Below are 15,023 nucleotides of genomic sequence, written 5' to 3' on the forward strand. Positions count from 1 at the left end.
ACACTAATTAAAAAACAAAAACTTTTGAAGATTTTGTGGATTGTTATCAACTTATCATCAATATCCTTTTTAACAATTGACCAAAAAGTCGCAATAAATTAAAGAGTCAAAGAGAGACGCACTTTTAGGTAACCAGCTCTATTTGGGTCAACGGAAAGTTGTAGCTTGTAAGTTGAAGAAAATTTGAAAAAAATAAGATGTTTTAATGAATTTATTCAAAAAACAAGCTTTGTTCAAACTTTATTCCCAAAATAAGCGTATTTGGATCCAAAGCTAGGTTTGGTGTATACTCGCACTTACTAACAACGAATTAAAAGAAATGGTCAAAATTTAAGTTAAACCTCAAGTCGCTAATACTAACAGCGAAATAAAGGTTGACTGGTCAAACCCTTATTTCGCAGTTACTAATAGCGACTTCAGGCGTGCCTAAATACAACAGCCTTCTTCCTCCTTCCTCATTTCACCCGATTTCGTATCAGCGACCTAACCCACGAAATCTCCCTCTTCTTTCCACCATTGAAATCAACTTCAATCCTTCAATTAATCTCATCAAATTCCAAGTTTCTACTACTTATTAGTTCTGTCACCTTCCTACATTCACTTAAGATACTATTTTTTGTATTTTTTGTTCTTTTTCTGAAAAATTAGGGTTCACAAATTCTTCATCAACTTTCACATATATGCAAGTTCATAAACTTGCAATTTACTACTTCTTGTTGATCTATAGCTTATTAAGGTACCTTTTTATTATAAATTTTTTAGTTCTGTTTGTTTTTAAAAAATATGTCATTTATAGTGGTCATTTACACTTTTACTCTATAAATATGTCAGATGTACTTGTAATTTTCCATGATCTTCATAATGAGGTTGTTTGTTCATAAATTTAATGTAGAAAATGTTTTGAGTTTAATGTAGAGAATGTTTGAATGTAAACGCTAAATTTGAGTTTAATGTAGAGAATGTTTGAATGCAAACCCTAAATTTAATCAATGTTGTTATATATGTATATATTTATGAACTTGATGGTGATGTTCATTTTGTACATATTGTTGTAGAAATGACTTTATTTCGTGCGACTGTTGTATGTTTTTGGAATGGCTCAATTCGAACAAGTAGTAGCAATGTTAAGTATGTTGGGGGAAGATGTGAACTGTTTGCATGCAACTCAAACATGGATTTGAATGAACTTAAACATCTTATATGCTCTAAGATTGGAATTGACACTACAAGAAATACTGTTAATGTAAGTTTTAAATACAATATGAGTGAAGAGTTGTTAGCTCTTTCGGAGGCTATGGATGCAATGTGGGAATATTCAAAGTCTACCTCTATTCCTTCTTTAGAGTTATATGTAGAAGAGGTACTCCTAGGGAATTAAGATGTCAATGTCGTAGAAACAAATGCATTCCTGAATGTAACTTCTTCTGCTCCTTATCCTACGCCCTTCCCTACTCAAGAAACCTAAAATCCCATTATGCCATCTTCCTCTTCTCCTTCTAATGATGATACTTTTAACTTAGAAGATACAAATGAGCCTTGGGATGATGTTAATAATGAGAGTAATGAATTCGTTGAAGCTCCTTCTGAGGACGAAGTGGGTGTGGATGAGGAGGCTTTAGCTAATGACATGACCTTAGGCAACATTCCAACAATCGTTGCTCCTAAACCTTATGCACTAGTTCCCCCTCTAGATGAACACGTTGAGGACAACTCTTGGAGGTCTTGGGCATGTGATACAACCTACACAGATGAAGGAAAGTTTCAAAAGGGTATGATGTTTGATAACAAGGATGCCTTGTTGGACGTGTTAGATTGTATCATATTCGTAGGAACGTTGAGTACCGAACTGAGACTTCGAATCAAACCGTGCTCACCTTGAAGTGTAAGAAAGGGTGTGCTTGGAGACTAAGGGCTAGAAAGAGCTCCTATTCACCTTCATGGGAGATTGTTACATATAAAGGGAAGCATGGGGGTTGTGTATTAATACTAAAAATGTGTCAGCTGGACACATTCATTTGACATCTTCCGTGATTAACAATGTTATTAGAAATTGTGTTGCTGAAGACCCATCAATTAAGGTCTCTGTAGTGCGACAAATTGTGAAAGACCAATTTGGTGTCGAAGTGACCTATAAGCGGGCATGGTGTGCTAATTGGGGGAAGTAAGTACACTTCACACGCCACAAGAATTATCACCCGTAACACTGAGAAGGCAAACTTTCATGAGATCGTCGCATTTGACTACAGATGAGGCCTTTTTCAAGTTAAGACTGGACGTGGTAATAGAGGATCCGCCAAGGGTGGTAAAATACAAAGTGTGCATTTGAGATAGATGAAATGCACTTGTAACAAACCATCCATATATCACTTACCTTGTTCTCATGTTCTTGCTGTTTGTATTAAAAGACACTTATCGTATGAGCGTTTTATAGACTCCTGCTACACTACCCAAACCTATGTTAATACATATGAATCCATATTCATGTCGTTGATTGATAAGAGGTCATGGCCTCAATACACCGGTGTTGAGGTGATACACGATCCAGATCACATTCGTGGAATAGAGAGACCTAAGTCAAGGAGGATCACCAACGAGATGGACGAAGGATCAAGGAGACGCAATGCTTTTCGATGGTGTGGTAGTGAAGGTCACAACACTAGAACTTGCACGTCAAGGTAAACAGTATCTGTGTTTGAGTATAGAAACATAAAGACTATGGAAACAAATAAATAAACATAAGTAATCAATTTGAGTATTTCTTAAGTCTTTTTAAGTATAATCATAACTACAACTAAGTTATTCTTGACTTACAGTTGTTACCTTCAAAATCGATTAACTAGAACAAGAATGATGGACTTTGGATACAATGAAGTAGGGAAATGATGGAGTTATTTATAGAACATAATAACAACAACTATTTTCAACTTCATAACAAATATTTTTCAATTTTACAACGGCTAGTTTAAATCATACAAAAAAAGTCAATAAAAGTCAAAATTTTAGTCAAGCCTGAAGTCGCTGTTAGTACCATTTCTTTTAATTCGCTATTAGTAAAAGCGAGAATACACCAAGCTTAGCTTTAGAGCCAAGGACGCTTATTTTGGGAATAACGTTTGGCCAAAGCTTATTTTTTGAAAAAAGTTGTTAAAAAATCTTATTTTTTAAATAAAGTTGTTAAAAAATCTAATTTTTTCAAATTTACGTAAGTTGAACGCACATTACCTAAAGAAACTCTGTAGGCCCATCAAGAAAAGGCGATGACATATTATGGGCCTATTATTATCCATTGCTTATCTTTGAAATATGTTGTTTGGACATTTAGTTATCAAAAAATCATCTTAATATGGGCCGGTTTGGGATGAACCCTCTTTATTCTAGAATATTTGAAAAAAAAAAGTCATTTGAACAAAAATAATTAAAATCCACGTTTTGTGCAAACTTTAATCTCAAAATAAATGTCGTTGCCTCCAAAGCTAGGTTTAGTTTATACTCGCTATTAATAACAGCGAATAAATATAGCAGTTGAAATTAAATCAAGTGTTTGGTCGCTGTCAGTAACAGTGAACAGTGATTTTGATAAAAAAAGGCAACATCTTTGTTCGAATTTTTTTTTTTACCTGCTTCCTAAGTTCGATGTTACTAACAGCGAACACAAACAGAACTTAACTTATAAGCCATAGACACTTCTTTTGAGATTAAAGTTTGCCCAAATTTTGAATTTTGACTATTTTTGTTCAAAAGGCTTTTTTTTTTCAATTATTCTAATACAATATAAAGAGAGTACACAAACTCTCATGCGGGACTAAGCCGACTCAATAGTCATGAAGGGAATTATGTTGAACAGTCACTCTTGTGGGAAATCTTCTAAGTGAGATTTGATCACTTGACCTTGTCTAGAAAAGACGTTATGTGCTTCAAATAAGGCAAAATCTAATTCTCAATATCTACTCGTATCTTTACTCCTTATTATTCAAATGAAATAATATAAAAATTACGATCATGATAATATACCACCACAATTAATTCGGAAATCACTAGCATAGACATAGTAACTTAGAATTGATGCAAGTTAATCAAAGATGCACCTAAAAGTGTTCCTCATCATGTAAAATTACTTTATTTTGTCAATCATCACTTACTACTTAAGTCTTAACCAAAGGTTATGAAACACCAAGGGGAACCATTAATTTCCAAGGTCCTCTTTACTCATACAAATTGTTTTCATAGGAGATGAATGATATGAACACATGGAATTTTCTCTTCCATGCCAACCATAGACCTTACTGTAAATCCATTATTTGTGGTTGTGGCTCACTTTTTAAGGACCACAAAATTGCCTAAAAATATCACACCAAAATAATGAAACAAATAACCAAAATTATCAAAAAAAAATTCTCTATGACAAAACAATTCATGTTAATCATTTAAACAATTGTCATTGTTAGTGGCAAGTTGTGTAGATTTAGAGAATGCCCACTTACAAGTCAAGTCATCAACTTATAATTTGTTGTATATTTAAGTATACATTAATATTATTAATTATTATTGAATAAAAGTTAGGTTTTATTTTACAATACATATTAATTTCAATCAATTTTTGTCTTGTTTTCCTATTATCAATCAATAAGAAATTAATTTTATACGAAGAAAAGTAATAAAATTAAGGGACAAAGAAGTATACTTGCTCAGTTGCTACAATTCTGAATTTACAGCAAATATCATTTTAATCTATCTTACTAAATTTAATACTTTTTTATCTATAATTTCTCACCCATTGTTGTTCAATCTAATTGATCTCTTTGTATCATCCATATATTTTAAATATTTTTTTTGTTTTAATCCTCCCTAAACCAAGTTTAGAAAATTTAATAATAAAAATTGATATTTATGACAAACTCACGTACTTCAAGACTCAAAGAGCATATAGTTAGGCAATCATGTAGACGTACAAAATAGTAATCTTTTGACAAAAACTAAATTAAAAATCTAGCTGTGGATACAATAAAGAAAAATCTCAACATTAAGATATTATTTAAATATACTTACATTTGAAGGCATCTTATTCTAAAAATCCCAATTTAAAAAAATTATTTCAAAATAAGTCCTAATATTAAAAAAAATTAAATGCCACATATTTATTATTTTTACATTTTATATATATTGATAATCAGAATGATAATGACCATCAATACTTTGAATGATTTGTCAAATGGGTGTTGGAAATAAAAATTTTTAACTTTAATATTCTCTAAAACTTAATTCCTAAAATAGTGTTTTAATGGGTAAGGAGTGTTACTAAATCAAAATATTTGGTTTGCAAATCCTATCCTAACAAACTAAATAAATTGTAGTCATGATATTATTTATCTTGTATTTATTGTCTTACCCTAAGCTTGTTGATGTTTACTTTGTTAGTCAATCTATCAATTGACTTTGTTTTACAATACTTTATTATTCATTGTTAATGCACTCACAGTTTTTATTGAGATTGACTGTAAACAAAGAAAATGGTCGCATTCACATCAAATTTGCTACCGCACTTTACCAAAGCTTATTATACCAAAGCTTATTATTCACGTCAAATTACTATTTTTATTTTTATTTATTTATTTTTTTACCAAAGTTTGCATCTCTCTTTTTTTTTATTTTTATTTATTTATTTTTTTACCAAAGTTTGCATCTCTCTTTTTTTTTATTAACAAGAGATCACAAGGATAATGCTATCTTTATTTAGAGGTAGCCTTGCACATTTCATATTTGTTAAACTGTTATGTTTTTTTTAGAGAATGTCTGTTGAATTTGGCTATGGTAAATGTGGATTTTTGTTTGGTTTGATATGTCTTATTGATTTTAATCATGGTAAAGTCACACAAGTTCTATGGCAGCTTCAACCAATTTGCAAATCAAGGATAATAGTTTCGATTAACATCTTTATTGATTTTGACTTTTAGACTTGATTGAAATTTTTGATTGTATATAGAAGTATTTTTTGGATATTTGGCTCTTTCTACAAGACTTGTGGATTTTTTTGAATTTTTTTAACGCATATATTTGCTTGACAAAACAGCATTATCCACTTGTAGGTTTGAAATTATCAAACTAAAAAAATTATAGCTTAGTAATACTATTTAATTATATAAGCACTATTTTGGGAATTAAGTTTTAGAAAACACCAAATTGAAATTATTTTTATTTTTCAACCCCAATTAGATAAATCACTTCAATACTTTAATAAGTTTAAGTTCAAATAAAGACAATATTATAATTTTATAAATAATGCATCTATAATTGGGATTTTAAAATCAAATTTTCTATAATATAGTAATTTGGTAAACTTCATTTTCCAAAACTGATACATGGCATATCCGGTAAAAAGCAATCTGTTTATTACAGCCGCAAATTCTGCTGTAAACAATTCCAAACTCGCGTAATACTGATTTCATTACTCTCAATTCTCAAATGTCATTCTCATTCTCCTTTCTTTTTAATCATAAACAACAGAACCCAAAAATCTTTCTCAGTTCTCACCCTTCAAATCTCAACATCCAACAAAAAATAGAATCTTTATTGACCATAATTTCTTACTAAGCAGAAAAAAGAAAAAAGATGCAATCTTTAGGTCTGAAAGTGTTCACTGATTTTGGAATAGTAGCAAAAAAATCTTACAATTCAAGAAAACATTCTAACGGGTTGTCGGATTTTGATGTGGGTATTCGGAAAAATTGGTGTTGTTCCACCATAAGGAGTAAAAATGGTGGGTATTGTAGAATAGTGGCTTGTTGGAATGTTGGTGGGGAGAGCAGCCCAAGTTCAAGCTCGGGCCCAGGCCCAGGCACAGGACCAAGTCAAGTTCCGGGTCAAAGCCAGGATTCTGGTAGGGTTCTTTCTCGAACCCAAACATATCAATTGCTTAAGCAACAAATGGAGGTGGCAGCTAAAGCAGAGGTATAATTGTTGTTGTTATGTGTGGTTGATTTTATTAATTTTGTTATGATTATTGTTTTTGGATTTAATTTTTTTGTGGGTTTTGAGTTTGTTGGAGTAATTATAAATTAATTAAATTGTATTTGTATAATTGGTTGATTGAGGTAACATTTAGAGGATTTAATTAGTGAATTGTGGAAGTGGAATTTTTGAGTATAATATGTAAGTTATTGATTGAGGAATTGCTACTTCTTATCTTATAAACATTCAACATGTGTTTGATCATTTTGGTTTTGCTAGTGTAGATAGATGATGAATTTACTGGTATTTTAGATAGTGGAGGGAAATTTGTTGAGACTTGACAGCACTGGTGTTAAATTATGATGTTCTACATGGGATCCTTGCCATCACTTGTGGAGTTGTGTATATTGAAGAAGTATATACTTAATTGTCCCCAAAATATGTTGATTTGGTTTGTATTGCTATAATGGGGTTATTTGATACTCCATGTTGCAAGGATTAGTTGAGGAGAGTCATGAAAATAGTGAAAGAGAGATGACTTAATATAGCTATTTTCAGTTTTCACTACTGTGTTCCAAGTCATTCAGTTTTCTTCATCCTCGTTTTCCGTCTCCCGAGCTTCAATTTTCGATCTTTCTTACCGGTTCGCTAATACTCTATCTTTGCACATGCCCAAACCATCTTAAACGATTCTCTTTCATCTGTTCCTCGATATTTGCAACTCCTAAATCCTTTCTTATATCTTAATTTCAAATTCTATCCCTCAAGGTATACCCACTCATATATCAAAGCATTCACGTTTTCGGAACTCCCATCTTTCTGCTATGATCCTTTCTAAAAGCCCAACATTTTGATCCATAGAGTATCATTGGTCTAATTGTCATACAGTCAAACTTGCTTCACCCATACTTAATTCTATGATTCATATATTATTGGATGTCCCCACTACTCTGAAATATGAACCCAAGGTATTTGAAACATCCACTTGGAGCGATTTCTTTCTCTTTTAGCTTTATAGTGCATTTGTTTATCTTGTTTGTACTAAAGTTACACTTTATGTGCTCTATCTTGCTCTGAATTAATTTGAAACTTCGTGACTACAACTTTTATCTCCGTTGTTCTTACTTAGCATTTACCCCATTCTTGGTCTCATTTACCAAAACAATGTAATCAAAAAACAACATGCACCAAAACATGTCTCCTTGTATTGATCGAATGATCTCATCTTGGACTGCTCTAAAAAGAAAGAGACTGAGGGCCGAGCCTTGATGAAGGCCAATTATGATTGGGAAATCTTTTGTTGCCCGTTCACATGTCCTAACATTCTTTTTACTTCTCGATATAGATCTTGCACTATATTAATGTTTTTCTTGGGAATATTCTTCTTTGTCGTTGCCACCAATATACTTCTCTTGGTACCTTGTAGTATGTTTTTTCCAAGTGAATAGATTTCATGTGCAAGTTTCTTTTTCTAGCCTAATAGTACTCCATCATTTGTCTCATAAGATGAATTGCTTTCATTGTAGATCTACCCAGCATAAATTCAAATTGCCCCCTTTCTCATAATTTCATAGTATGATTTATGAGTTTTATTCCTCAACGATTGGAGCAATCTTAGACGTCTCATTTGTTCTTGTAAATGGGCACTAAAGTACTTCTCTATTCATTAGGCATCTTGTTTGTTCCTCAAAATTTGTTAAATAGATCAGTTGGTCGTCCGTAAGCATTTCCACACCTCAATAGGTATACCATCTAGCCCAATCCTTAATTTTAGCTTCATTTATTATAATGTGTTGGTAGTTCTAATGATATTTTAAAATTAATTATTAATAAGCAATACATGTAGAGTATTTGTGAAGACTCTTCACGGGTCCTTTTTTGTTTGATTTCATTTTTCTAAAAAAAGGGTTCTTGCCTTGATTTTCTACGTTCAGGATTATAAAGAAGCTGCAAGACTACGTGATTCATTGAGATTATTTGAGGATGAAGAACCAGTTTTGCGTCTAAGGAGGCTTTTGAAAGAGGCTATCGCTGAAGAGAGGTTTGAGGTAAACATCTTGGCTTCAGTTCACCATATCCATTTTCAAAAGATACCAACTTTCTATCATCTGATATAAAGGGGTTATTCTCCAATTTATTGATGCAGTTATTTTTGTGGGCAATGTACATGGTCACCCAATTTGTTGCAGCATACATTTAGAATCATGCATATAAATTGGAACAAAGGCACCCTTTTCGCTGGCTCGAACATGATGCTTCATGTGCTGTGTTCATTTATATCTTATTGCCAATAGTTAGAACTTAATGGCTAACTGTCTACTTTTTCTTAGTCTACATTTTGTTCTTGTTTGTATGTTAATGTTCACGATAAAAATCTTCAGGTTGTTGGTTGGAATTGAATCTTTAATCGTACATTTAACTCTAGTTTGAATTATGTTGGTAGTATGATCTATCCTTGTTTTCAGATGTAGAGTTTAAGGAGTATTGAGTTATGATCTAGGTTAGCCATTGGAATGGACAAATACAAAAGAACAGAAAAGGATAACCCGGGTTAAGCAAACTGATATAAATGGCAGAATTGAAATATATTAATAAATTGCCTTAATCGACTTATATAGACTTGGGAAGGTCTAATGCCAGTCGTAACATGTTGAATTTTTGTTATACTTCACGTAAAAGACCGACCAAGTGTTCTTTTTATTAGTAGATTTAGCTGAGTTGATATCTCTGTAATGTGTCTTTTCTATTGCTTCATTGCTGATGACTCTCTTTCCTGATTTGTTTCTTTTTCGAAAATGATTTGTCTTTGGTGTTTGATGATCTAGGACGCTGCCAGACACAGAGAGGAACTTAAGGAGATCTCTCCACATTCTCTTTTGAAATGTTCGAGTGATGCTACTACCTTGGTACGCTATAGAGCTCTTCTTCTGTGAATCAATGTTTGATCTTTGATGTTACTTGTGCGTCTATTGTAACTTGAGAAATTCATTTTAGTTAGTGTGTGTTCTTTTTTATGTTCTATAGTTCTTTAAAGTTGTGTTTTCCTCGACTTTTCTTTTGATTTTTAATAACAATCTGTTCCAACATCAGAACTAGGTAGAGAAGCCTTATTTCTTGCTTGCCTTTTTCTCGAGTGGTGAACTATTGGGCTAGTAGTAACACGGTTACACCATTAAGAGGGGTGTTAGTCCTATTGACTGTTGATAAATGGTGACTCAAACTAGCAAGCACCATTGAAGAAGATGAGTATGGGTCAAAGAGGAGGTCCGCGGGGCGCGGAAAAGCTGCTGCCTCAGTCCACGGGGCGCGGAGAACTCCGCGGGGCACGGAATGCGTTTTGTCTCCATTTCGCGGCTCGTGTAGTTGTACACGGCTCACGAAATGGTGGTTTCTTTTCAGGGGAGGTGTCTTTTGGGACGGTTACTTTGTGTTTATTATGTAATAACTTCCTTTTATTGGGCATTAGTATATAAACTCCCATTTTAGGATTAATACATAATAATTCTCAAATTGAGAGAGATCACAAGAGAGTCATTAATTTGTGAGTGTGATTGAGATTCATCTTGTAAATTCTATGCGATCATAGTGAAAATATTTGAACTTAGTGCCGGTGGACGTAGCTATCACATTGATAGTGAAATACGTTAAATCTTTTGTGTCATTTTCTTATTGTTTGCATTGAATTTCTTATTGTTTCATTATTGTTCATCGAACTTGCTTCCGCTGTCGCACAACAATTGGCATCAAGAGCTCGGGTTTAAGTCCTTGGAGAGTTTTTTGAGTGGAACAATGGCTGGAGATTCTACAATAAGAATCGAGAAATTTACCGTGAAAAATAGCTTCGGGCTATGGCAAATAAAGATGAAGACTCTGTTGAAACAGCAGCAAATCTGGCATCCGTTGGCTTCAAAGAGTACTACTGCGGGGTCGGATGACGGATTAACTGACGGGCAATTAGCAGTAATGGAGGAAAATGCTCATTCTACCATTTTGCTAAGTTTGGATGATCATATCATCACAGAGGTCGCTGATCAGGCTACAGAGGCGGAACTATGGATGAAATTGGGGTCATTGTATATAACTAAGTTGCTGACCAACAAATTATTGCTGAAGCAGCGGTTGTTCAGCCTCTGAATGCAGTCAGGTACTCCCTTACGGGAATATCTTGAAAAACTTAACTCTATTTTAATAGATTTGCGTAACTTAGATGTTAAAATAGATGATGAGGATGCTGTGATGATTTTACTTGTGTCTCTACCGTCTAGCTATGAGAATTTTGTTGAGTCTTTTGTTGTTGGTAAAGACTCACTGACCTTAGAAGAAGTGAAGGCAACACTTCATACTAGGAAACTTCGTCAGAAAGCTATAGGTGATAACGGGGAGAGTGGCAGTGGGTTGTTAAGTCCGGAAAATCTAAAAAGAAGAAGGGGGTTAACAAGGGCAACAATATTGGGTCGGGTGCTGGAAACGGCAATGAGGGATCTGGTAAGACTGATGGGAAGACCTGTTATTACTGCAAGGAACCGGATCACTTTAGGGCTAATTGTCCGGTGAGGAAGGGTAAGTCCCAAGCTGCTGTAGTTGAGGAAACCGAAAGAGAACTATAATTCGGAGTTGGCATTAGTGAGTTCTGCTAAGTCTGGGGTTCTTTCTGATGATTGGGTTCTAGATTCGGGGTGTTCGTTCCATATGAGTCCGCGTCGAGACTGGCTTGACACGTATGAGTCTTGCAATGGGGGTAATGTTATTGTAGGTAACAATGCACCTTGTAAGATTACGGGTATTTGGGTTCATGAGATTGAGGACTAGTGATGGGCGAAAGTTGACATTGACTAGGGTGCGACATGTCCCTGCTTTGGGAAAAATCTGATTTCATTGGGTACCTTGGATGATTTGGGGTACAATGAAGTGTTTTTGGATGGGGAGTTGTCCATTTATCAAGGTTCGGAGTTGGTACTTAAGGGCATTAAGAGGAACACCCTCTATGTCTTTGAGGGTGTCACACTGTCTAGTTCTGCGGTTTGCGCATCAGTATCTCACCAGGAGATGACCAAGATTTGGCACATGAGGCTTGGTCATATGAGGGAGAAGAGGATGCAGCTATTGTCTAAGAAGGGTCTACTATCCGTGATCAAGGGGCGCGGAGTGCGTTCTGTCTCCATTTTGCGGCTCTCATAGTTGTACACGGCTCACGAAATGGCGGTTTCTTTTCACGGGAGGTGTCTTTTGGGACCGTTACTTTGTGTTATTATGTAATAACTTCTTTTTATTGGGCATTAGTATATAAACTCCCATTTTAGGGTTAATACATAATAATTCACAAATTGAGAGAGATCACAAGAGAGCCATTAATTTGTGAGTGTGATTGAGATTCATCTTGTAAATTCTTTGCGATCATAGTGAAAATATTTGATCTCGGTGCCGGTGGACGTAGTTATCACATTGATAGTGAACCTCGTTAAATCTCTTGTGTCATTTTCTTATTGTTTGCATTGAATTTCTTATTGTTTCATTATTGTTCATCGAACTTGCTTCCGTTGTCGCACAACATTGACACAATAAAATTCCACTCTCCCAACGCCATTTTGTGGCTCCTACTATGGTAGGGTTCAAGTTTCAAATGTATGCAAACTTATCCTTCTTAGTGATGACAAAGAGGTTGTTTGCGATTCACCCTGAGCAGCAAACATCAACTATATCTTCACATAAATAAAAAGTAGACATGATTTAATGAACCATTTAAAATATAGTCCATATGTGAGAAAAATAAAATCACCGCAGACTAGTGTTCCTTCTCACTGACCTACACATTACTTTTTGTTTACTCTTCAACTAGTATCATTTATAAAATATCCCCTTAACGCCCTTAATAAACATTAGTAAGATAGATTGTTGACTAATTTTGCCTCTTTTCAATTTATATGGAATCCATGAAAATCGTGTTAGTGTATTGTTATAGGTGCATTGGAGGGTTAAAATATGACCCGAGTTAGGGTGTCGTTATGGGTACATTTGGTAGTAAAATTGTAATTAGTTATAAGTGGATGTTTGTGTTAGTCTTAGACTCTTAGTAGTATAAAAGGGGACATAAGAGTGTATTAGAGTTTATGAAATAAAACAATATTTTTCTCCTCTTCTAAATTTGTTCTCTTCTCTTTCTCATTCCTATTCACATGGTTGCTTAAGATTGAAGAACCTTAACATCGAAAAGATTTGATTACCTTCTTTTGTTTGGCCTCTTCAAGTTGTGGGATAATTGGTTCTTCAATCTCAAGCAAACATGTGAATAGGAAAGAGAAAGAGAAGAGAAGAAATTTAGAAGAGGAGAAGAATATTGTTTTATTTCATAAACTCTAATACACCCTTATGTCCCCTTTTATACTACTAAGAGTCTAAGACTAACACAAACATCAACTTATAACTAATTACAATCTTACTACCAAATGTACCTATAACAGGTGTTTTTCCGTTAATTTTCTCTATTTATAAGATGGAATCATGAAAGTAGTTGCATTCCAAAGATTTCTGGATATTTGTCTTGGATTTTTGTATGAACCTTTCCTTTCTTGAAGAGGGAAATGTTTATACTTGAAATGTTTCCCTAGTAGGATTGTTCACTTATGATCGCTTGATGTCCACTTTGTTATATTGCAGGGAATCCGAGTCCAAGTTAGGAGTGTCTACATTGAGGGACGTAGTCAACCTTCGAAAGGCCAGTACTTTTATGCCTATAGGATCAGAATAACCAACAATTCCAACCGCCCAGTGCAACTATTACGGCGACATTGGATAATAACTGATGGCAATGGGAGAACTGAGAATGTTTGGTAAGTTGTTTCTTTCATGTTCGAGAACTTCTCAGCTATTTAGCGTATTCTTAAACTTTGTTCTTACATTATCTTTATTCCCTTTCCAGGGGCATAGGAGTCATCGGTGAGCAGCCAGTTATACTTCCAAGTACCGGCTTTGAATACTCTTCTGCATGTCCGTTGAGTACTCCAAGTGGAAGAATGGTGAGAAATTTTTTTCACTTAACCAATGAGGAAATTTCTGTGATTCTTTTGTTTTGTCGTATGCATATGGTCAGGTCGCTTTTGAGCTATTTTGGGCCAAATTGACTGAATCACGCATTAGCTAGATTCCATTACCCTCATGAAATTAAGTAGCCCCAACCTAGGTTGAGTTAGGAAGAGTCAGATGTATGCAACTTTACTTAAGTAAAACAAGAAGGTTATTTCCAATTGAGAAACATCATTTCTTCACATATTAAGAAAAGTACATGATTCATGGTTGATTACACGGTTATTTTTTATGCATAATGTATCGTAAGGCATAAGCTTCTTGTTGATGGTTTTCATGTTTTGTTTTTCCGTGTGGTTTGCAGGAGGGTGATTTTGAAATGATTCACATCGATAATGTAGGATCAAAAACATTCAACGTAGCAATTGCGCCATTTTCACTCTCAACATTAGGAGATGACAGTGATCCTTTCTGATACGAGACCTTTCAAAACCAATATATTTAGACTCAAGCGTAAGCATTTCGTAGCCCCCTGAAGTAAATTGGTTCTAGTTTTGTTCGTCAGTAACCACTGAAAGTAGAAGAGAACAACTTGTCTTCTTTGGTGTTGTAAAGATGATGTGGAAAAGCCAGTAGTCGATTATACGATTTAGTGTCGATGTATTTGTCGTGTTATATGTAGTATTGAATGTAATATAAGGCTCGACAGATTTGCAGACGTTAGATGTTAATGTGCAGCTTCCTAGGTAATAAGTTGATTGGCAACAATCACTTCTGTTCGATTTTACGATTTGGTGTCGATGTATATGTCGTGTTATGTGTTATATTGATTGGCAAGACACAAGAATTAAATTAACTCTGGGCACTTGCAAGATGCAGAAAGAATTGAAGCTGATTTTCCATCGAAATATACTTTGAATTAACTCTCGAACGTACAAAGTATTATTCGACTTTGTGACTTTAGAGATTGCGGGTTTAATTCTTTTAAGCCCTCGAGAAACAAGATCGAGGGGTCAATACGATAAGATTGAGTCGAATAAAAAGAGAAGAAATTTACA

General features: G+C 34.3%; 1 protein-coding gene across 1 annotated transcript; it reads left to right on the forward strand.

Moving 5' to 3' along the window:
- The first annotated feature begins 6,314 nt into the window (after positions 1-6,314).
- Positions 6,315-14,821, forward strand: LOC130800146 (uncharacterized). Its single transcript, XM_057663511.1, has 6 exons — positions 6,315-6,945; positions 8,880-8,993; positions 9,771-9,851; positions 13,600-13,772; positions 13,862-13,958; positions 14,330-14,821. Exons 1-6 carry the CDS (start codon positions 6,607-6,609, stop codon positions 14,438-14,440), a joined length of 915 nt encoding a protein of 304 aa, XP_057519494.1. The 5' UTR covers positions 6,315-6,606; the 3' UTR covers positions 14,441-14,821.
- The last annotated feature ends 202 nt before the right edge of the window (positions 14,822-15,023 follow it).

Source organism: Amaranthus tricolor, chromosome 14 (genome assembly GCF_026212465.1).
Source record: "Amaranthus tricolor cultivar Red isolate AtriRed21 chromosome 14, ASM2621246v1, whole genome shotgun sequence".
NCBI classification, from domain to species: domain Eukaryota; kingdom Viridiplantae; phylum Streptophyta; class Magnoliopsida; order Caryophyllales; family Amaranthaceae; genus Amaranthus; species Amaranthus tricolor.

Coding starts and splice junctions, on each gene's coding strand:
- LOC130800146 (XM_057663511.1), top strand. CDS start 6,607: ATGCAATCTTTAGGTCTGAAAGTGTTCACTGATTTTGGAATAGTAGCA. Junction 8,994..9,770: donor TCGCTGAAGAGAGGTTTGAG/GTAAACATCTTG, acceptor TTGATGATCTAG/GACGCTGCCAGACACAGAGA. Junction 13,959..14,329: donor GTACTCCAAGTGGAAGAATG/GTGAGAAATTTT, acceptor TGTGGTTTGCAG/GAGGGTGATTTTGAAATGAT.